The sequence below is a fragment of the Chelon labrosus genome, assembly GCF_963514085.1.
Source record: "Chelon labrosus genome assembly, chromosome: 13".
Lineage (NCBI taxonomy): Eukaryota > Metazoa > Chordata > Actinopteri > Mugiliformes > Mugilidae > Chelon > Chelon labrosus.
This window is the reverse complement of record NC_140346.1, coordinates 19,817,610-19,839,103: the sequence shown is the minus strand read 5'-3', so window position 1 is coordinate 19,839,103 and position 21,494 is coordinate 19,817,610. Positions and strand designations below refer to the sequence as shown.

At 44.3% G+C, this 21,494-nt stretch overlaps 3 protein-coding genes across 3 annotated transcripts; all 3 read left to right on the top strand.

Moving 5' to 3' along the window:
* The first annotated feature begins 73 nt into the window (after positions 1-73).
* Positions 74-5,137, top strand: thap12b (THAP domain containing 12b). The gene is made up of 5 exons (XM_084558401.1): positions 74-1,415; positions 1,797-1,917; positions 2,040-2,147; positions 2,246-2,282; positions 2,396-5,137. The coding sequence occupies exons 1-5, from the start codon at positions 1,327-1,329 to the stop codon at positions 4,351-4,353; spliced, it is 2,313 nt and encodes a 770-aa protein (XP_084414527.1). The 5' UTR covers positions 74-1,326; the 3' UTR covers positions 4,354-5,137.
* A 615-nt stretch (positions 5,138-5,752) lies between these two features.
* Positions 5,753-11,053, top strand: map6b (microtubule-associated protein 6b). The gene is made up of 4 exons (XM_084558568.1): positions 5,753-5,848; positions 5,939-6,692; positions 7,662-7,875; positions 10,266-11,053. The coding sequence occupies exons 2-4, from the start codon at positions 5,956-5,958 to the stop codon at positions 10,473-10,475; spliced, it is 1,161 nt and encodes a 386-aa protein (XP_084414694.1). The 5' UTR covers positions 5,753-5,848; positions 5,939-5,955; the 3' UTR covers positions 10,476-11,053.
* Positions 11,054-14,916: 3,863 nt separating this feature from the next.
* Positions 14,917-19,659, top strand: LOC311497882 (histone H4 transcription factor). The gene is made up of 10 exons (XM_084558249.1): positions 14,917-15,088; positions 15,552-15,767; positions 16,436-16,662; positions 16,757-16,868; positions 16,956-17,108; positions 17,209-17,283; positions 17,899-18,019; positions 18,329-18,467; positions 18,575-18,699; positions 18,775-19,659. The coding sequence occupies exons 2-10, from the start codon at positions 15,617-15,619 to the stop codon at positions 19,205-19,207; spliced, it is 1,536 nt and encodes a 511-aa protein (XP_084414375.1). The 5' UTR covers positions 14,917-15,088; positions 15,552-15,616; the 3' UTR covers positions 19,208-19,659.
* Positions 19,660-21,494: the final 1,835 nt, after the last annotated feature.

The window sequence follows — 21,494 nt, the reverse complement described above, 5'->3', positions numbered from 1 at the left end:
ATTGCGTAATCACGCATAATTCACGAAATATATATAGTAGGGAAAAAAAATTAAACGTTACAGTGATCAAAACGTGAAGAGGCGTTTCATAAAACAAAACCGGCCGGACATTGACGCCCTGGCTCGTTGGTCTAGGGGTATGATTCTCGCTTCGGGTGCGAGAGGTCCCGGGTTCAAATCCCGGACGAGCCCAAATAATTTTCTTTGAGGTGACGATAAATAGGCAACTTAACTAAATGTTTCCTTTGTTACTACGAAATTCTCAAAACTCCTCTCACTCCTATAGGCCACTACAATCTAATGATTCGTGGCCTCTCCGTGGAGCCTTGCAGTGCTCTTTATTGTCTTTGTTCAGCCACCTATAAGGTTTGTGATTTTTGCGTGTAATCCTCTGCAGTAGAAAACGTTCGCTCATGTTGTTGATGCCTCGGGCTAAAAATAAAAAATAAAAAATTGGGCTCGTCCGGGATTTGAACCCGGGACCTCTCGCACCCTAAGCGAGAATCATACCCCTAGACCAACGAGCCGCATGACGACCGTGCTATCGCCACCATTTTTACACCTAGACATATACCAGAATTCTGACGTTTTTGTGTCTGTAAATTATATTTATCCACTTAAAAACATCTTTCACTGTTCTGAACACATACCTTGCTGCTCCCATAGACAGTTACGCAGCTATTACTGATCGGGACGAATGACTTAACAGGAACTGATGCTAACACACAGCTACCAATGACGAGATTATTTATTTTCTCGAGTAGCTAGCTATCTGGTTTCGTGGCGTACAGTTTGAATAGAAAACGATCAAATACACGATGGAAAGCGCTCAGATGCTGAACTAATAATCACTGGACCAACCAAAGTTGTCGCCCTACCCTGCCCAGGTAGCTAACGGTGGCTGTATGTAAAGCTAGCTCCCGTGGTATTTTGAGCTGAGCCTATAGGTGGCACCAGTGCACCTTGAAGAGCTAATCTTCCTGCATTCAATGACAAAGAAGAAAAATTTGGTTGGCTGCCTTTTCATTGGAAGACAGCTGACCAATGGTCTCGCATGAGAGCTTGTGTCCGACCAATCAGGTGCCTCGTGGGTGTGGCCTCATTTTGGAAAATGATCTACCCATAATTCAGCCGTTGTGAGTGCGTCGTGTTTATAGTCTGTTACTGTTTGATAATAGTTTATGGAAACTACTCCCGGATATTGTTTTTGGACGTATCGTCTGTTAACAACCACCAGCGTATTCGCGAGTCCCTCAAACAAATTCCTAAAGTTAGCAGATGATAGTAGCGCGCTAAGTTAGCTAAGCTAACTACCTAGCCTGAAGCATGCCGAATTTTTGCGCGGCCCCAAACTGTACACGGAAGAGCACTCAGTCAGATTTGGCATTTTTTAGGTTTCCGCGGGACCCAGAGAGGTAAGGGGACATATTTAACATTTCCCACGTTGTCGAAGTCTGATTTTCCTGTAACTTTGAAGAACACTTTGCGATTTCTCAGTTAAAGGTGTACTAAAATGAATCAATAACACTGCATCTGAATGTCATAACAAGGCTGTAAACTCAGACTGCAATATGCAAACTATGTCCTGACAATTATGGGAACCTGCCCAAAGTAGTCTCAGCTAAATTCACTCCTGCACACAGGTGAAAATAAATCAAAATAAAGTAAATCATCTATTGCTTGAAGCATATAGCTGTATAGTGGTGCAATGGTGTTAACAAATGTTTAGTATGCGTGGCTCAGTGCATTATTTTCTCAAAAATGTCAAGTAAAACTCTGCATAATCTATGTTTTAGATGCAAAATCTGGGTAGAGAACTGCCGCAGGGCAGATCTGGAGGCGAAGACATCAGACCAGTTGAATAAGCACTACAGACTATGCGCCAAACACTTCGACCCAGCTATGGTGTGCAAGACGGTGAGTATCACAAGTCTTTTCATGTTTCTCCGGCATCGTGTTTACTTAATATTTATTCATTATTTTCTTCATAAAAGTCTGCTTCTTCCAAATATCGCTTATGTGAGTTTATTGTCTTTCAGAGCCCCTATAGGACGGTATTAAAGGATACAGCCATTCCCACCATATTTGATCTAACAAGCCATTTAAAGAACCCACACACCAGACATCGCAAACGGATTAAAGAGCTCGTAAGTTTCTTTCTGGTGTTGTTATAAATGCATCTTTTTGGCTTAATGCTTCTGAGTTGTCTTGATTTTTCTCAATGAACTTCTGTTTTTAATTTTAGACCGAAGAGGATTTAAGAAAAATTAAAGAAAGGAGATGTAAGTAATCAGGAAAACTGTGGGAACAGTGGGAGGATTCTTGCATCTTAATTTTGTCCAGTTTCCGTTTATTGATCACTTTTCCTTTCCCCTCCCTCTTGCCCTCTCTCCAGTACAATCATCTGCCGAACAGGTGAAAAATGAAGCGGCTGAGGATGGCACAGGCACCAGCGAGGACGAACCTCAACTGTCCACAGAGGAGAAGGAGTTCCGTGAATACCTCAGATCCTTGTTCGAGGTTATGATGATGTTGGGAAAACAGAGTATCCCGATCGTGGCTGGCAAAGTGTTTGAGGCTGAACTCGAGTCCAACAACTTCCTGGCCATCCTTAACTATTGCATGAATGCCGGCGACGATGCACTGAAGAAACGGTTCGAGGCGACAGCCGTGAACTCGGAATACCTTTCCGCAACCCAGCAGTGTCAGCTCCTGGACATTTTTGAGAACACGGTGAGAGAGGAGATGCTGATGGAGGTCAGGGAGAGTCGCTTCTTCTCCATCGTGACCGGGGATCTGGTCGAGTTCGCCAACGATAAACACCTGCCTCTGTTTTTACGCTTCGTGAATCAGCACAACGTCCTGCGGGAGGAGTTTTTAGACTTTGTGCCGTTTGACGGCGATGAGCCCGCGCTGGTAGAGAGGCTCGAGGCCCAGCTGACTGACCGCTGGGGGCTTAGCATGGAGGACTGCCGTGGTCAGGCCCACAAGGCCACTGGGACTTACTCCACCAAGATGAAAGCAGTGGCAGTGCTACTGATGGATAAGTATCCCCTGGCACTGCACATGCCATGCTCTCATTTGGCGCTTAACATCCACATTGCCAACTGCCTGCCTTTTCCCAACGTCCAGATCGTCATGGAGACTCTGAAGAGGATCGGCATTTTCTTTAGAACCCCGTTAACTCAGGAGGAGCTAGAAAGAGCGATCTCCACTCACTACCAGAAGAATGAAGAGAAAGCAAACGTACTAAAGCAACAGGCTTGTGGTTCAGGCTGGACTCAGCAGCACAACGTGTTCGACGTCCTGCTTGATATTTTGCCTCCGCTGCTGCTGTGCATGGACAACATTCGGGGCAATGATGATGGGAAGTTTACCGCTTCTGTCTCTGCGGATGCATATTCGATAACAGAGATCCTTGCTGACTTTGAGATCATCGTCACCATCGTAATCCTAAAAAACATTCTGACGTTCACCAGAGCCTTTGGGAAGAACGTCCAAGGGGAAACGCTCGACGTGTTTTTCGCAGCCACCAGTTTAACCGCTGTCCTCCATTCGCTAAATGAGGTCAATGACAACATTGACGTCTACCACGAATTCTGGTTTGAGGAGGCCATGAATGTGGCCGCGCTGATGGAGATTCCCGTGACCGTCCCGAGGCTGTTCCTCCGCAAGCAGCGCGAGTCCGGTGAGATCCAAGCAGAAGCGTACTACAAGGAGTATGTGACGATGCCTGTGATCCACGGCATCATGCAGGAGGTGGAGGACATGTTCTGCGAGACCAACCTCAAAACTCTGAAGTGCCTGTCTCTGGTTCCGGCAGTCATGGGCCAGATGAAGTTCAACACCACCGAGGAGAGCTACGCGGACGTGTACCGCAGCGACCTCCCCAACCCCGACACGCTCCCCGCGGAGCTTCACTGCTGGAGGATCAAGTGGAAGCACAGGGGCAAAGAGGTGCGCCTTCCCACCACCATCCACGAAACGCTGCAGCTTCCCGACGTCAAGTTCTTCCCCAACGTGAACTCCTTCCTCAAGGTGCTTTCCACTTTGCCGGTGCTGAAAATCGAAGGCGACAAGAGCGGCACGGCGAACGAGCGGCTGCAGGCTTACCTCGACAGCGTGCCCGCGAAGCAGTGGAACAAGAGCCTGGCGATGCTCAACATCAACACTCACGTCAGGCACGACCTGGACGTCATGGTGGACAAATACTGCAGGCTCTACGCGGAGGATGACCCCGAATCGGAAGAGAAGTCTGAGATGGCGGCTGAGGAAGCGGCTGAGGAAGCGGCTGAGGAAGCAACTGAGGAAGCGGCTGAGGAAGCGGCTGAGATGGCGGCTGAGGAAGATTAGTTCTGGGACATAAATAAATTAATGAAACAGATGTTGGTCATGAACACATCCTTCTTGTATTTTCTATAAAAATTTGAATGAGATGTAAAGCGACAGTGTTATCAGTCCCTGGACTTTCTTATGTTCTTCAGTAATAGAAGCACCACAGTTTAATCTTGTGAATAAATTCGCAAATTTAAAAGAAAATCAATCCTCAGCAACTTGTGAAGACTCATTTTAAATCTGAAACAACAAAAAAATCCAGAGCCACGCGGCAGGACCTGGAAACCTGATCTGTAATAGTCAAACACCTGTAGCAGGTTATTAGTTCAGGCCCCTTTCAGTAAAGAAGCTCTTACAGTTTTCGACTACATTTGACTTTGTGTATTCTCTGTTGGATTATGAACAGTTTTTATTGTGCGCTTTTAATTTGAACCACATGATGGAGGCAGACGACGGCCCTGCTGAGGTGCAGCGATGCAAGTGACCGTGAAGCAGCACAAGAGGGAGCAGTTACATCAGTATCGGCAGCATCCCTGAGTTAAAACCAAACCGGAAGCTTCTTCTTCTTCTTTTCTTTTTTTATTAACATTTTAACATCTTCTACATCTAGTTTGACATATTTTGGACAGTTAAAGGTGGCAACTTTGTTGAAAGATCACCTCTTTGCAGGGTTTTCTTTGAGTAGAATTGTTCAAAATTTAAGAAATGATACAGAAAAAGAGGAAAATATTCAGATTAATTATAATGTTCGTCTCGGATGGAAGTTCACTCTGACGTTAGCTGCAAAGTTTTGTATGTATTGTCAGATTTTAATAAAACTGTCTTTTTGCTTAAATAAAAACCCTTGGCACTGTTCCTCTTCCTCTAATCTGCAATTTTAGCGACATCTCTAAAAATAAGTGCAAACCTAACATAAAAACTAGACAGATGGAATCAGAAATTCTCATTTAGATGTGAACATTTGTCTCAGCTCTGTTCAGACAAACACTGATTTGGTTTCCAGCCTCATTTCTCGGCCATTTCCTCCAAATGGAACAATGGGCTTCTGTTCCATCCTCTGTAGGTTGAAGTTTCTGTCATGGCAGCAGCATGAGGGTTAACTGTGCCTCCTCTCTCCTCTCTCCTCCTCCTCCTCCTCCTCCTCCCCTCTCTGCTAGTGGCCAGACGGTGACGAGCTCAGGTGACAGTCCACCGTGCAAACTCAGAGTGCAGACCCCGGGCATCTTGAAGCATCACACACGCACACGCACACGCACACAAATGTGGGTGGGGTCGCTTTGATGCGCAACGAGACAGCAATGTGTGCACCACACAGCAAGCCCCAAAGTCTTAAACTTCAATAAGAGCAAAATATCCTGCAGGAGGAGGAGGAGGAGGAAGAAGAAGAGAGAAAGAGGGAGGCGTGCAGGCTCGTTTCCTCCGTTAGTCTCTGGAAAAAGATTAGATTTACTCAACAGAATTGCGTAACGGAGGAATAACCCTGACTGGAGAAAATCTAAAAGGGTTTCGAGTCGTGAGTAGGACGTTTATTTACACGTTTATCCCCGATTTGTCTCTGTGCGTTTGTTATATATATATATATATTTTTTATTTATTTATCTAGTCCTTGAATTGAACACTATGGCATGGCCGTGCATCACGCGTGCTTGCTGCATCAACCGCTTCTGGACCGAGCTGGATAAAGCGGACATCGCGGTGCCTTTGGTTTTCACCAAATACTCCGATGTGGCCGACGTGCAGCACCTGGCCCATCACCCGCAGCCGAGGCAGAAGAAGGCCGGCGCCATTGCCATAGAAACCCAGCCTCATCCCTGCGAGCAGGAGGCTGGGAAGGCGCCGCCCGCGACGGGTGCCGCAGCGGGCAAAGATGGCTCTACTGCGTCCGTCATGCGCCAAGACTTCAAGGCGTGGAGAGTGCGCCCGGAGCCGAGCTGCAAGCCCAGGAACGAGTACCAGCCGTCGGCGGCGCCGTTCAACACCGAGACTCAGTACCAGAAGGATTACAAGCCGTGGCCTATACCGAAGAAGCACGACCACCCGTGGATCCCCAAGCCCAGCCCCACCGGAGGGCCGGAGAGGAGCGCGGGGGGCGGCGGCAAGCTGGAGCACGCCGCCGCCGCCGAGGCCGAGACCGGCGTGGAGAAGAGCGAGATTGAGGAGAAGATGCAGGAGAAGGAGTCGAAGGAGGCGCCGAAGAGGAGCGTGAAGAGGGAGAAGTCGGCGGAGAGGAGGACAGGTGAGAAGACGGAGGCGCAGGTGCCCGCGGACGTGAGCGCGGAGCAGAAGAAAGGCAGAGCGGCCGCAGACGCTCTCAACAGGCAGATAAAAGAGGTCATGTCGACTTCCAGCAGCTACAGGTAAGTGTGTGAGAGTGAGCCAGGGCCATGTGCTCCCACAGGCAGCAGAAACAGTTACCCTTCTTGCTTTTTTTTTTAATTTTTTTATTACTTATAATAACAGCTGAGTCTGAAACCACACAACATCTCTGCAAGCTTAACAATGGCCCATAAAAGCTGCCCTTGAACGCCACACTGGTTTCTCCAGTGATGAGGCATAATTTTAGACATCTTCAGAGGATGCTTGGCACTGCACGGTCTCCTGTTACAACCTCCCCTGATACCAGCCCATGCCGCCACAGATAAACGTTTGCGATATTGATTTTCCTCCCTGCCTTTTTCCTTCCTGTGTGTACTACCGAATCAATGCCGCGGCCCATGAATGACTGAAGCCGGTAAAAGGCCCTGAATGCAATCATGTGTGTCCTAACGTGGTTTCTTTGTGCAAGGCTTCCTCCAAATTGAATTGCCAGCGCATGCGGGATGCACGCCGGTTTCAAAAAGTTGCCTTATTCTGGTTCCACTGGAATTAAGTTAGCGAAGGGAGCGCCAGTGCCTTCAGTGAGGCATTTAGTTTAGTAGCCATGATTGGTGCAGTGTGGTACTGTTTAGAGCTGAGCTACAGCAAGAGCAAATTGGATTAAATAATTTGCAAATGTTAAACTGATAGCCGAGCAGGCGTGTGTACAAGAGTAAACAAATAAATGTTCCCTAGCAGCTGAAAGGCCTCAATCTTTGAATCACTGCATGGAGAGAATAGAAACTCCACTTCCCGTCCACGTGAACCAGAAATAAAACATGCTGCCCTGCGAGGTCATGCATGCGTTCTCAACAATTTCATTAACACGGACAGTTCGATTAGTTTGACTCGCAAACAATCGGTGCCAAACTTTCTCTGGTCCTGGCTTCTCTTCTTCCTTCCTTGCTTCCTCCACCCGAGGATTTGACGCTTTGACGACCTTTAAATCTGACCCCCTCCGCTTTCCCCAGGACCGAGTTCAAGGCGTACAAGGACGTGAAGCCCGTGAAGACCACCAAGCCCCCGTCTCAGTACAAACCGCCCGTGGAGGAGACCAGCCTGGAGACCAGCTACAGCGCCACGTTCAAGGGGGAGCAGGTGAAGGCCCACCCGGCCGACAACAAGCAGCTGGAGCGCAGGAGGATACGCAGCCTGTACAGCGAGCCGGGCAAGGAGCCCGCCAAGGTGAGGGGACGTCCTCCGCGTGCGCGGGTCCGCATCTGTGAAACGCTACTGTCATTTCCACTTAGTTATGTGGACTCACATTAGTCCTTATTGTCATACCTGAAACTTTAGTAACTTCAGCTGTAGCCTTAGGTTAAGTAGCTTGAGATTGACTTGATGCATACATTTTGTTTTACACAATATCCAAATTATACCACAGGTGCTTTATAATCTGATTTAAACCAACTTAAACAGCTTCATATCTTAAATTGGAGCATTTTAAATGATAAGATATGCATTTTACTGACTATTTTCTTACAAACGTACACCTTTAATCTCATATCTACGTGCATGCGATCAATAGTTTGGACAAAACGTGGTTTAAATTGGTTCATTATGTGTCTACAGTAGCTGTGTTCATATGGCCACTCCCTCCCTCCCTCCCTCTCTCGTTCTTGTAGGACTTCTCAGAGACTGAGAGCAGCTCTGTTCTAAATCTGCTGTAGTCAGGTGTGTTCTCTGTTTCTTCTGGAAGGCATGGAGGCTGACCTCGAATTGATCAGACGCAGACACACACACACACACGCACATACACATGTACACACGTACACACACACACACGGTATGCATCTTGGCCAGTCCAGCCTCAGTCACATTCATCACCCAGCTGCCAGATGCAAATCCCCCTCCCCCAGAAGCGTTAGCCACATGTTCACTGTTTGCCCACCTCTCAGCCTGCACCAGCCACCACCCACTGTCGGGAGCTTAGTAGTTTCCGTCGGCCGTGAGGTCATGCGAGAGGGTGGGCGGATAATTGAATGGAAGAAACAGTGAAGCGGAGATGCTATCAACATGTATCAGATAAGAATGAAAGCAGGACAGAAGGATTTATTGCATCAGGCGAGGTAAAGGAGCCAAAAAACCTTTCCCCCATTTGTTTCAGGCTCTATTTTTGGTGACTCATGGTGCAAAGTACTTCGGGCAAGATGGCATTTTCTTTTTTTCCTCGGTGCGCCGCAAATGGCTGACCATACAAATAATAGAGATGGACAGTCGGATGTGTTCCACTGCCAGCCTTAAATTATGCAGGGCATTGTTTTTGCACCGGCACTGGCTAGACTTGTTCGCAGATGACGTTATCGTCTCTGCATTTGTCTGATTTGTCTAATGGCAGTTTACAATTTACAATGCGGCACAGTCATGACTGTCTTTTTTTTTATATATATTCTTCACGGAGCAGGGATGTGAACAGAAAATGAGTAAAGTATTTAATCTGGACTTCTTTCTGGTAACATAAACCCTTTAATTGGTGATAAAATGCACTCCGTTTGCTTTGTACCGCAACCTTTTGATCACAGAAATAGAGCCCCTCCATCTTTACAGTTAGGAACAGCCTCGATCATCTCTATGAATCTGTAAGGTTTATTTATTCAGCAAAAGTTGAGCATGCTTTGCAACTTTGTTGCTGCACACCGGCTCATTTACCGAAAACCGGGAGCTCCTCCATTGGTCTGTTGTTGCTTCTCAAGAGCAGAAAGGAGCTAAGCGCCTTGCTTTAAGGCCACAGTCATCTCTGCACCGACATTTTATTTATTTCTTTTTTGAACCAGCGACCCCCGTGGCTGCAAGCCTGCTTGTCAAGCCTCTAGGTTTTGCCGCAGTTGTTAAGGGTTAAACCAAACTATTCCTTTAAAACACAACACTAACATCATATACTAATATAAACTATGTACTTGTATGATATAGTTTCTGTCTGACGGTTGACTTTAACAAGAGTCTGCACGAAACACTGTTCAGTAGAAGGAGAGGCACAAATACACGTTTTGTGCTGTCTTTTATCTTCATATCACTAACCACATCATGCAAATATCACCAACACGGTGTCATTTGCCTGTCATCATCTTTAGTAGCTGGATGGATAAAGGTACGTATTGCATGACAAAATCGTGGTTTGACTTGATTTATTACTTGAGTTACCATTTAAAGGAACAGTTTTTGGGATTACAACCTTGTTTGCTTTCTTGTTAAGAGTTAGATTGGTGTTGTTCCCATGTCTGTTGTTAAATGCAAAGCTCCAACTAGCAGCTGATTAGCTTAGCTTAGCACAAAATGCTGGAAACGTCCTGTGTTCTTGACGTCAGGCAAAGACTCCAGGAAGTCACTGCTCACCACCAAGAAATATTCTTTCTAATAACCACCTGAAAACCAATTTTGTATGCTAACTATGTATGCTAAGCTAAGCTAACCAGCTGTTGGCTGCTGCTTCACATTTAATCTTTTAAGACAAGAGAGTGGTATTGATCTCCTCATCCTCTCAGCAGGAAAGCAAATAAGTTAATTGCCCCCGTATATCACACATTTTACTTTAGCACCAGTTTAATCTCAGCGTCTTCACCTCTCTTCTCTTGCAGGCGGATAAACCAGTGTCCCGCACCAAACCAAAAAAGGCGCCGACAACAACAACAGGGAGGATGGTGAAAAAAGCTAAAGAGAAGCAGATTTCTAGTTCCCAGTCAGCCAAGAAGAAACCCTCTGCGGGTGCCTCGGAGCCGACGCCAGAGGGAGCCGTCACGAAGAAGAGCAAAGAGATCAGCAACAGACTGGCTGAGGCGAAACACTAGAAGGAGTCCCGTCTCCTTGACGTGCGCGACGAATTAGGCCAATCTCTTCCCTTTTGTTTCACTTTCTTACCTGTTGTTGTTTTTTGTTTTTTTTGCCGTCCTGTCATACATCGTTCACTGTCGAACGGGCACTGGTGTTGAGCTTTTAGATTAATGCAAATAATTTCACTGTAAACTATGCGTGTGTGTGTGTGTGCGTGTGAGCGCGTGAACCTGTGTGATTCCTCGTGTTTTTGGTGCACAGAACCGCTTTATATTATTGAGCACATAATTTGCACATATGAGTTCATATTTTAGACATCAGACTTTAAAAAAAAAAACAAATAAAGGGAAGCCATCGGTACACATGTACGTGTGTGTGTGAAAGGGCATTTTTACCTTTTGTCTGAGTGGACGACAGTTGAGGTCAAACATTTAAATGATTGTAAAAAACAAAAACAAAAAAACAATAACGTTGAGCCTGTATCTCATGAAAAGGGGGGGTTTTGTGAAAGTGCAAAAATCAGTGCTCACGGTTGCGTTTCCCGGTTACAGTGCCTCCGCTGTATGGTCCTGGTTTTCATTTCATTGTTCTGGATGATATCTGGTTTCATCAGTTTGGTTGCTAAGAAACCAAATTAAGTGTAATATAAGTGCTACGGCTTGCATGCGAGACCCCCCACCCCCCCCCCCCCGTTTTTCGGTTGAGTAGCAGCATTTTTAGCGGACGCAGTCACGTTTTAGCTTGTAAATTGAGCCTTTAACGATAAGTGTGAAAGGGGGGGGAAGACCTTTTTTCAAATATACTGCATGTGTAGAAATAGGTTCGGATCACGCCAAAAGGTTAGCAAGTAAAATCATAGTCTAGTGGCTGTCAAAGCTGTAAAATACACACACCAGCAGTATGGTTTCACCCACTACACATATTTCTTGCAGTCTACTTGGAGGCCCGCTCCTTTAATTTAACCGGAATACTGCAGTTTTTATGATGACTCTAATGTGCGGCATTGTACTCCACCCTTTCTGAGCTTTGTCGGTGTAGCTGTGCAAAAATAATAACATTAAAAAAGATTCACATAGGCCTAAAAAGGGAGAACCTATGATATTTACTCAATTTTCACTCTGAATGGGCTGATCTCTCCAGGTGTTGAAGGACAAGGAATGAGCCAGGACTTAAAGTTCAGCTCTTAAAAAAATGCTGCTGTCTGAAAAAAATAAAATAATGATAAAAATGCGCAAATCAAACATGTGTTCATCGTGAGCCTGACCTGAGGTGTTTTAAGCTAAAGTGTCGTCACAGCCCGGCCTTCACCCCTCTCTGGTTGTGAACGCGCGCATCTACCGTGAACCCCTCAGCGGCCAGAGTGGCGGCCGCAGTCAGTCGAGCACTAGCTACCGTGAGTCTGCTTCCAGTTTTAGCTTCTCCGAGTGAGTGAGTGAGAGTTTTGTTTTTTGTCTCTGACCTCTTCAGCCTGCTGCCTGCAAGCATCAAGTCTGACCCAACCACTATAAGTGCTGCTATGCACTCCAACACCCTGGTGCTATATCTCTCATCGTATATGCTGTCTGGTTCGGACCGCGTGTGGCGTCAGACCAGAGTGAAGTGATGACATGATGATGTCATACCAATGCAGATTTGTTGTGATGTTGTGCTTGTATCCTCCGCTTGCTCTGAATGAACTCTCATTAAAATGATGATACAGAATCCTGGGTTTTGACTCGTTGCGTCTTTTGTATTTGTGTTTCTTACAAGAAATTTGTATTGTCTTTGGCACACAAAGTCAGGCATTTTGAGTTGCAAGAAAAATTGCCTATGAAGTCAGTTTCATCGAGTTCTGTTGCAAAACACACAAACTATATTACAAAATCCATTATATTTTGTCTGAATGTGCAGATCTCTCTTAAACTTTAGCTCTTAAAAATGAAAATGGGTCATTTTAACATTGTGACCACAACCTGAGGTGTTTTAAGAAAAAATACTATCATTCAGTCAAAGTATTCTGCAAAATTATAGACGCAAGCAATCATTAAACGTGCTCACTGTGGTGGTGTAATGATCAGCCACAACATTAAAATCACCGGTAGTAGAAGTGAATAACATTGACCATCTTGTGACAATTCAGTGTTCTGCTGGGAAACTTATGAACTTGGCATTCGTGTGGATGTACATGTAGCACCAACCTAGACCAGACCAGGCACCCCCACCCCATAGCAATGACACTCCTTGATGGCCGGAACCATCCCCAGCAGGATGCAGCCTGACACAGGCACACACCCTAACCCTCAAAAAAAAAAAAAAAACATGAAGAACAGCACAAGGTGTTGACCTGGCCTCCAAATTCACTCGATCCCAAACTGATCAAGTATCAGTGATCAGTGGGATGATCCCCCCCCCCCCCCCCACACACACACACACACAACCCATAGGACCCAAAGGGCCCCCACTAACAACATCCTGTTGCCAGACACCGCAGGACACCCATGAAAGACCCATGTCCATTCTCTGATGAGTCACAACTGTTTTGGAGGCTCAAAGGAGGAGATCTACACAATATTAGAAAGGTGGTCATAATGTTGTGCTTGATCTGTGTATTTTGCATATATAAATATAAATGAAGACTAAATTACATTAATCAAGAATATCATGTAAGCTTTTATCATCGCTGGTTTGTTCTGTATGGAAGATAAAATAGTATTTACTGCTATTCTGTCAATTTCTATTCAAACCATTAGAGCCACATTAATGGTGTTTTTAATATAAGATGCCATTTATGCTTGGTTCACTCTCACACTTGGTCTCTTCTGAAGCCAAACGATTACCCTCAAACGTAAAACAGAAACATTGATTTATCTTTCTTTTCGTGCCTCTGGATACCGGTGGTCACTTTCCTCTGAATCAGTCATCCCGACATAAATCTGCATAAATAATTCAGTCGTTGTGGGCCCTTGTGTTTGCAGAGGAGCATGAAATATTGAATAAGAGATCAGCGATGGCACTGGAGATGCCTGGGCTCTGTACCCTCTTTAAAAGACTCGTCTGGCTGGTTATGGTCCCATTTTAGGGTAGGGCTTTTGTAAAAATTTTTCATGATAAAGCAATACTTGACTGCTTTACCTGGTTTATTTGTGGAGGTGAAAAATGTCATTTAGGAACACAATTTAGATCCAATATCCCTCGTTTGCAAGAATATTCTTAAAGTCGCACAAATGCACACGGATGAAATGTGCACCACGTCATAAATAGCCACCGTGAGCACCTGCATATGTCGATATTAATGCACACTATTGTGTGATTTTATTTATGTTGTATCGACTTTACATTAGGAGACATGCACCCTCACGGAAATATTGTATTTCTTGGAGAGGCAAGGCCTTGCCTGGCGTGGTGCTGATCGTCAGCAAATCATGACCTCTAGTGGAGGAGATCTATTGCACAATCTCACAGCATCATGTGGATCTGGAGTGACGGGTAAGCAAAGTAGCTCAGGTTACCTTCTGCTTAACCTCCAGTTTTTGTTGGTGTCAAGGGTTTTTTAGGCTGGACAGGGTATATAATCCATTCAGACATAAATAACCTGTCCTCGCGCTCATATTATCTGGATGCGCCAATACAAAGACACCTTTTAATGCATGTTTCATATAGGTAGACCCTTTTTCCTCACATTACTCAATGCATCTGCTATCTTAGGCTTATTAGATATTTCCTCAGACATGACTAAAAAATATGATATGAATGAAATAAAAAACCAAGTATTACACTCAGTTTTAAGCTTTTCTTTGTTTGTGCTTGTCAGTGTAAGGCTGACCAATCAAGAGAGAGGAGTTTGATGATGAGAACTGGGATTTAAGGGTTTACACATACAAAGAAACAAATGAGAAAGAGGTTCTCTTTCATGGCAGAAGTGTCTTTTCAGTCGTTTGTTTCTGTGACAATTAGATGTGCAATGTGATAAAATGGGTTACATTTAAAAGTAATGTACTTAAGTACAAATTGTGCTTACCTGAGTATTTTCATTCCATTCATAGCTCACTGTTAAGATGGAAATAAACTTGTTCTGTAGATTGACCTACAGACTCCGGATGATGATAACAGGTAGCTCCAGACTCAACAGAGAATAGCACTAGCGTATGATAACAAAATATTCGTGAAATGAACGAGTTTCGCGGCAGATTATGCGTTATTTAGAGGCTGTGTTTCAGTGCCCCAGTCACTCCCATTATATGGATGCACGCAAATCTAAATATCTCCCGATTGACGCCAAATGAAAGTTATATGGGTGAGTAAACGATCGTATTTTATGCCAGAAATAAGGTCCAGGTTGTAAAAAACAGTAGTTCCCCTTTAAGTGTACTGTATTCACTATAACTCAATCTTTTATTTTTTCTAAAACGATTAGTTTGCATTTTTGTATTGTTTATTGAGATGTACCACTGTTTAAACGTAGTTGAAAACTCCGGAACAGTAGATGGCGATATGCTCAACTTGTTTTTTTTTTTTTTTTAACAACCAACGAAGAAGAAGAACTTCCGCTGACCGACTGACAGGAAATAAACAAACCCAGACAAGCTCAGTGGAGGGAAGAAGAAGAAGAATTCAACCCACATAGCTGCTGCACCAACTGACACTAACATTTGTAAGAAATGTTTACTAAACCTCGTTTTTCAGAAGTGTTATAAACAGCGGTGTGAGCTCACAGTTCCTCCATTAAGATGTCAGAGATTTCTTGTGTTTAGGAAAAGTGCGATAAAGAAAGAGTTCAAACCGGTGACCGATTGAACGGCGGCTAGACTGTTAGCGAAAATACTACATTTTATATAAACACAACTTGTTAAGCTAGCGATATTATGAATCTAGCTTGTGTCTGGTTTTGTCAACTAGTAAGCAGTAAAAATATTACAAATGTTTTCTTCGTGACTTCACCCAGAGATATGGTAAAGTCTAAGCTAACTTTAGCTAATGCCGGTAAAACATTAATCGACTTGTGTTTGAATTTCTAGCTAGCATCGTGTGCTAACTAGTAGAATTGCTTCTTGGCTAAAGTATTTTGGCACACATTTATTTTTCTATTTGTTTAAATATTTTATTTGTTTGTGTAGCTGGTCAGGATTGGGTATGTGCAGCAGCAGCAGCAGCAGCAGCTGATCACACAGTTATCAACATCATGATGACCACCAAGAGATTAGACAAGTTTGAGGTGGTGTGTGAGTGGGATTCATGCGACTTCAAGGGCCACACCATGGAGGAGCTGAGCGATCATATGTCCCTGCACCTGAGGGACTACCTAGGAGACAAAGATGCTCTGGAGGAGCTGGGTAAGTGAGAAGAAAACCTGCTGACATGACACCGTCCAGCTTAAACCCAGATAAACCCAGAAATCAGTCCATGTCATCTGTGTGGGACAGGGCGATATGAAGAAAACAATTAGTCAATTACCAGTTAATTTGGCATCTTAGACTATATCTGACTAATATAACACCCATACAGTACCTCATCCCTTCATGAAGGTTTTAGCCGCCACTTTTTGTTCCAGTGTTCAAGTGTTGTGGAGATGGGTGTTGACTCAGTAGCTCTTTTGAGGATGCAGTCGTTGGAGGTGTTAATTTAGCCTACCCTCACTGAGGTAAATGGCATGAACAAAATTGTAGAAACAACTGTCAGTGTAACGATATACAGTTCAATGGCACCACCTCCAAAATTACTCAACCGCTTCTGCGCAGTTTTGATTATTACAAATGCTTGTATCTACGCAAACACAGTTATGACTCGCTGTGACTCTGGGTTAGATGTTATAGGATGTTTTGAAGCTTTAAAGGATTAGACAACATCCTGCTCAGGTTGTTCTAAATAATTTATGTCTGTTTTGGTATTTATTTTGAGAACTGCAGCGTTTGCTATCACTGTCCTCCTTCTACATTCTGTGATACCGCTGCAATAATTGCTCTCTCTCTGTCTCTTTCTCTCTTTCTCTCTTTTTGTTTAGACGAGTATGCTTGTCTCTGGAACGGGTGTGAGTTTCTGTCCATGGGTAGCCCTACAGAGCTGGAGGTGCATGCCTACTTCCACAACTACCACGGTAAGCTCAAGTTTGTTGGATCCCAGCTGCTCAAGTCCCGTCCTGACCTGCCCAGCTGCAACCAAGGCGTGCACAGCAACAACCTGGTTCCTGAAGGATCAGATGGATATGTTTGCCAGTGGGAGCAATGCGATGTAAGTAGTGTTGGTTTAAGTCGTTTACTGGTCATTAGGTAATTGATAACACCACTTTTATTATTGGATTTATATTTGTATTTTCCTCCTGCAGAGTACATTTAATAATCCTGAGTGGTTCTACCGACATGTGGACAATCACGTAGAAAGTGCCGAACCACAGCCTTTCACGCAACAACAGCAGGCGCTCTTCTGCCACTGGGCAGGTATGTCTGACTCAGCGGAGGTTAAAGAAACGTTCATGTTACCTTACTTGCTCTGGTGTAGTCTCATGTCCAGTGCTTCTCTTACAGGCTGTGATGCCTTCTTCAAGATCAGATACCGACTGAGAGAACACATGCGGAGCCACACTCAGGAGAGGCTTGTAGCCTGTCCTACTTGTGGCAGCATGTTCTCCAGCAACACAAAGTTATTTGACCACCTTCACAGACAGGCCGAGCCAGTTGGTGAGACGGACTCTGAGGCTGGCAAAACATTTCTGCGACTTTTGTTGCTCTAAATGTGTTGAATCATTGCTGATGTCTGTGTGTGTGCTTGTTCAAACAGAGTCGCTGGTGTGTGAACATTGTGGCAAAGCGTTTTCCAGCGAGAGGCTTTTGAGGGACCACATTCGACAGCATGGTAATAACTGCCTGCAGTTTTTATACTAAATAGATCTGATGAGGATCAATTAATACTTTGTGACGGTGTCTAATTTAGTTTCATTCAGCTGTTTTAACAAAGAAATGTTTGCATTAATATGGTAAAGTAGATGGAAACTATTACACATTTAACATACAATGTCTGTCTTCATCAGATTGTTATTGTGGTTATTTGATAGTGATGAACTAATTATATTTAAATATTAGTTTCATTCTTTCAGTCTCATTCACAGGACTTTACAAAATGATTGATTATGAGACGATTTATTTTCGTTTGTTTACAGACTAGTGGTTAGAAACCAGACTTGAGATAGAAGAGTCACTAGTTCAAATCCCCATACATCCATGAGACTGCTCCCAAGACCTTATAGGTGTCTGCCCACTGCTCAAAGGGTGCTCCTCGTGTACAAATAAATCTTAAAGGCAGAGAACAGATGTCCCCGCAGTGGCATCAAATGAGACATTCATACACAATCTGTACTGTTCCTTTACTATTTAAACCCTTCCTATGCTTATTGCACCAAACCCCAAGACAAATTCCTTTTGTGGAAGGTATGATGTTTAGTTAATGATTTTTCTTTTGTTTTACTCCCAGTAAATCAGGTCAAGTGTCCTTTCTGTGACATGACCTGCACCACTCTGGCAGCTCTGAAGATCCACATCAGGTTCCGCCACTGTGATGAGCGACCGTTTCCATGTGACTTCTGTGACAAAAGGTAGATGTTAACAACAGCTGATCGGGTTTCAGTAGGCCGCAATTGTACTTTGGTGGATGCTTACCATTTATAAAAAATGGGGTTCCTTGTTGCCATTTTGTCACAGTGTGTTGTCTGCTCTTTTTATGGCCGTTTAAGAATCTCTGGTGTATTTGTTTAACTTATTGGAAACACATATATTCATGACACTGTTTATTATGTTACAAAAACGCAAATAACTCCAACTGTTAACACATTTCACACCGACACTTTTATCAGATACAATAAATTAGTGCTTCTTTCACTACTAATCAGTTTTTCTTAAATCAGATTTAAGAACCAGCGGGATCTCCAAAAACACACCGAGGTTCACAATGAGGGCACCGTGTACCACTGTACCGTGGAGGGTTGTGATTATTCTTGTCACACATTTCAAACCATGAACCACCACTTCAAGAGAGTCCACGAGGTTTGTTAGCACCAAGTGTTGTCCAACATAAGTCATGAATGATCATCGCTAAAGCCTTGCTGAGGTGTAATGATGCTTCATTTTCATCTCCTACTATTTACTAACAGGTCGGGGGGATGTCTAAATATAAATGCCATATCTGTGATAAGGTCTTCTCGTGGTGCTACACTCTCACACTTCACCTACGCAAGAAGCATGAGCTGAAATGGCCCTCTGGACATTCTCGCTTTAGGTAAAGGCCAGTTCTTTATTTTTTTTATAGATCCACTTTTCAACTGCAAATTTAAGTTATTCCCTTTCCTCACAGATACAGGAAGGATGTAGACGGCTTCCTAAAAGTAAACATGGTGCGGTTTGAGACTGTCGAAGTGACGAAGGAGATCATGAAGAACATGGCCAAAAAGCCGCAGAGCCTTCGGAAGAGTCAGAGAACCAGCAGCCGCATGAAGATGGCCGCGGTGGCACCAGAGAGCGGCCGGAGCTCCCCCACGGGATCCTCCTCGCCCTCCTCCAGCTCCTCCTCCTCGTATTCCTCGGAGCTCTCTGGAGGCGAGGACATGTCGTCTCAGCCCAGCCCCAGAGGCAGCGACTCTCCCGTCTACTGCGTCATGAGTACTATTCCTCACATTGAGGACGAGCCTGGTGGACCGATGCAGGAGGACTGCGATGGTAGCGGGACTTCTGGAGCCGTCCAGGCTCTGACGGAGGTCGCGAGGGGCCTTGGTATGGACGTGGTTTGATCGTCCACTCTGCACTGGGTCAAATGTTCATGCAGCTCTTTTTACACATTTAAAGTGGTCTATTTTAGTATATTTTGCTCTGAGACATCATTGGAACAGTTTCTTTTTACCCAAAGCTTCTTCATGTTCTCTGGTGTTTGTATGCGACATCCCTACACTGTTCCAAAAACTCATTAATTATTAACTGGAACTTGGCTTTTTGACGTCTCAAGATTGCTGGTGAAACCTAGATTACATTTCTGCTGAACCATACATGAACGGGATGAGTAAAAGCACTACAGAAGGAGTTCTATTAAACTTTGTTCTCTGCGGACCTTGTTGCATTTTACGGGATACTTCCAGGATGGTGCTCAGCAGAGGATATCAGAGGACATTATTTTTATTGTTGCTTAATTTTATTGGTACAGATTTTAAATACATTTTGTGATACAAAAGTAAGTGTTTCTTGTTTTTTTTTGTTTTTTTTAAAAATCCATTTTCACAACAATTACAGGATGCATCCCCTTTTAATCTACTTTCATGATGAGTTCAGAAATTTAAATACTTTGCTTTATGACTAAATGACATTCTCATCAGCCTAAACTTGACTTTTTGTTGAGTTTTAGTTTGCTTGCTATCTAGGCAACCTTAAGAAGTTTGTTCTCGCTCCTCGAGCTGGGAGAACAAAATGACGTCAATTTGTTCTGGCAGCGGGCAGAACTTTTTTTCTCATGTGGTGTCCGGTTACTATTCTGTGATTGGTCAGAAATTTGAAATTGGCGTGGAATTGCTAGCGGCCACTCTGTGAGCTCCAAGATGCTAACAGTGTGACCGTTAATCTCTCCTGGGTAGAGATTAGCATACTGTGTGTCTGTGCATGCTGAATGAATGGCGAGATCCGATGGACAAGGTCGTCAAAACTGGCCAAATAATAAGAAAAGTAGGCCTACCTCTCATCGTCCGTCTCCCGCATCTCCCGCAATGCTTGGCGCGTGTGACGTATGCTGGGGACGTCCCCGGAGTTCGGCGCTTGAATTTCTCGTTAAGTATAAATTACAGACGTTTTTCTTGTTCTCGCAGAACAAATTTCTCGCTTCTTGTGGAGTATATAACGAGAAGGTGGCAAACATGATACCTGCTTGACATCAGCAAGTGAGCCTGTTAGCGTTTAGCCAAGACTAGCATGGTTGTATATTCTTAGTCAAATTTCAGATTTAAAAAAATTCAAACACGAGTATTGGTGCAGTCAGACCAGTTTTTCTTCCACTTATGTAAAACAGGCTTGTTTGTGACAAATTTAACCCAATTTAAATAAATGAGCAGACAAATGTAAGTTAATGTTTAATCAAATAGAAATCATTGCTGCATAAGCATTACATCCATCTTAGAAATTAATGCAGTCAAACTTCAAAACCAACGTATTTATTTAAACATTTTTTTGCCAAATTAAATGTGTTCTTGTGCAAAAAGTAATTTCTATTGACAATGCTAGAAGTGATTCTAAAGATTTTTCATCTCTGGGGGGGAAACTCAACAGACATATTGTAAATAAGTGATTGTTATTATGGGAGCATCTGTTGTCCTTTTTCGTCAGACTGACTCAAGGCCCCATGTAGCACGTAGCCAGAAGTCCAGGATGAGGGAGCTGCAGTGGAGATGACAGATGAGTTGACGTGAGCGTCTCCCTCCCTCTAAGGTAAAGAGTCTCCTGCTGCCTCAGAGCAACAGGGAAACACAGAGGGGGAGTAAAGTAACAGTGAAGAGGCTCTTTTTGCCTCTGTGCTGCAGGAGGCGCTCTGATTGCCTTGCAGGTGTTCCATGAATACTCCTTGAGGCCGTTTTGTGTATAATGCAGATCCTTTCTCTTGTGTACGCCCCACATTTGCTCCCATGCAACAGTTTGGCAGGGATGCAGCTGAGCACCTGAATAAGAGACATCACATGTGCCGTTGTTAGGACACCATAAACAGAAATCTCTCAAGTTCATATGTTGCAGTTGCATGGCGTTTGAAGATTGGTGAGTTTTAATGCATGGCGGTGGATCCGAGGGCAAAGTCTTATCTACGATTTCCGGCTTCCCCCTCTTTGCCTCAACGAAGCTGTCGCACTCAAGCTGCCTTTTTCTATCAAGTGACCTGCCGTGTCTCCCGTCACGTTCAGGAACCAGCTTTGGATCCTTGGATTTGTCTCCATGAGGTAAATCCTTTGTTGTTTCAGTTTGACAGCTCCTGCGTTTCTCCTCCTCATCAGGTTTCTCTTTCCGGGGCAGGTTTCTCCGCTGGTCCAGGTTCTCCGTCTCGGTCGCACG

What these genes read in the sequence shown, in the direction of transcription:
- thap12b (XM_084558401.1), top strand. Translation starts at nt 1,327, where the DNA reads ATGCCGAATTTTTGCGCGGCCCCAAACTGTACACGGAAGAGCACTCAG. An exon ending in TTTCCGCGGGACCCAGAGAG is followed by an intron (nt 1,416 to 1,796) that starts GTAAGGGGACAT and finishes TCTATGTTTTAG; the next exon opens with ATGCAAAATCTGGGTAGAGA. An exon ending in CAGCTATGGTGTGCAAGACG is followed by an intron (nt 1,918 to 2,039) that starts GTGAGTATCACA and finishes ATTGTCTTTCAG; the next exon opens with AGCCCCTATAGGACGGTATT.
- map6b (XM_084558568.1), top strand. Translation starts at nt 5,956, where the DNA reads ATGGCATGGCCGTGCATCACGCGTGCTTGCTGCATCAACCGCTTCTGG. An exon ending in TCGACTTCCAGCAGCTACAG is followed by an intron (nt 6,693 to 7,661) that starts GTAAGTGTGTGA and finishes CGCTTTCCCCAG; the next exon opens with GACCGAGTTCAAGGCGTACA. An exon ending in CGGGCAAGGAGCCCGCCAAG is followed by an intron (nt 7,876 to 10,265) that starts GTGAGGGGACGT and finishes CTTCTCTTGCAG; the next exon opens with GCGGATAAACCAGTGTCCCG.
- LOC311497882 (XM_084558249.1), top strand. Translation starts at nt 15,617, where the DNA reads ATGATGACCACCAAGAGATTAGACAAGTTTGAGGTGGTGTGTGAGTGG. An exon ending in GCTCTTCTGCCACTGGGCAG is followed by an intron (nt 16,869 to 16,955) that starts GTATGTCTGACT and finishes CTTCTCTTACAG; the next exon opens with GCTGTGATGCCTTCTTCAAG. An exon ending in GGACCACATTCGACAGCATG is followed by an intron (nt 17,284 to 17,898) that starts GTAATAACTGCC and finishes TTTTACTCCCAG; the next exon opens with TAAATCAGGTCAAGTGTCCT.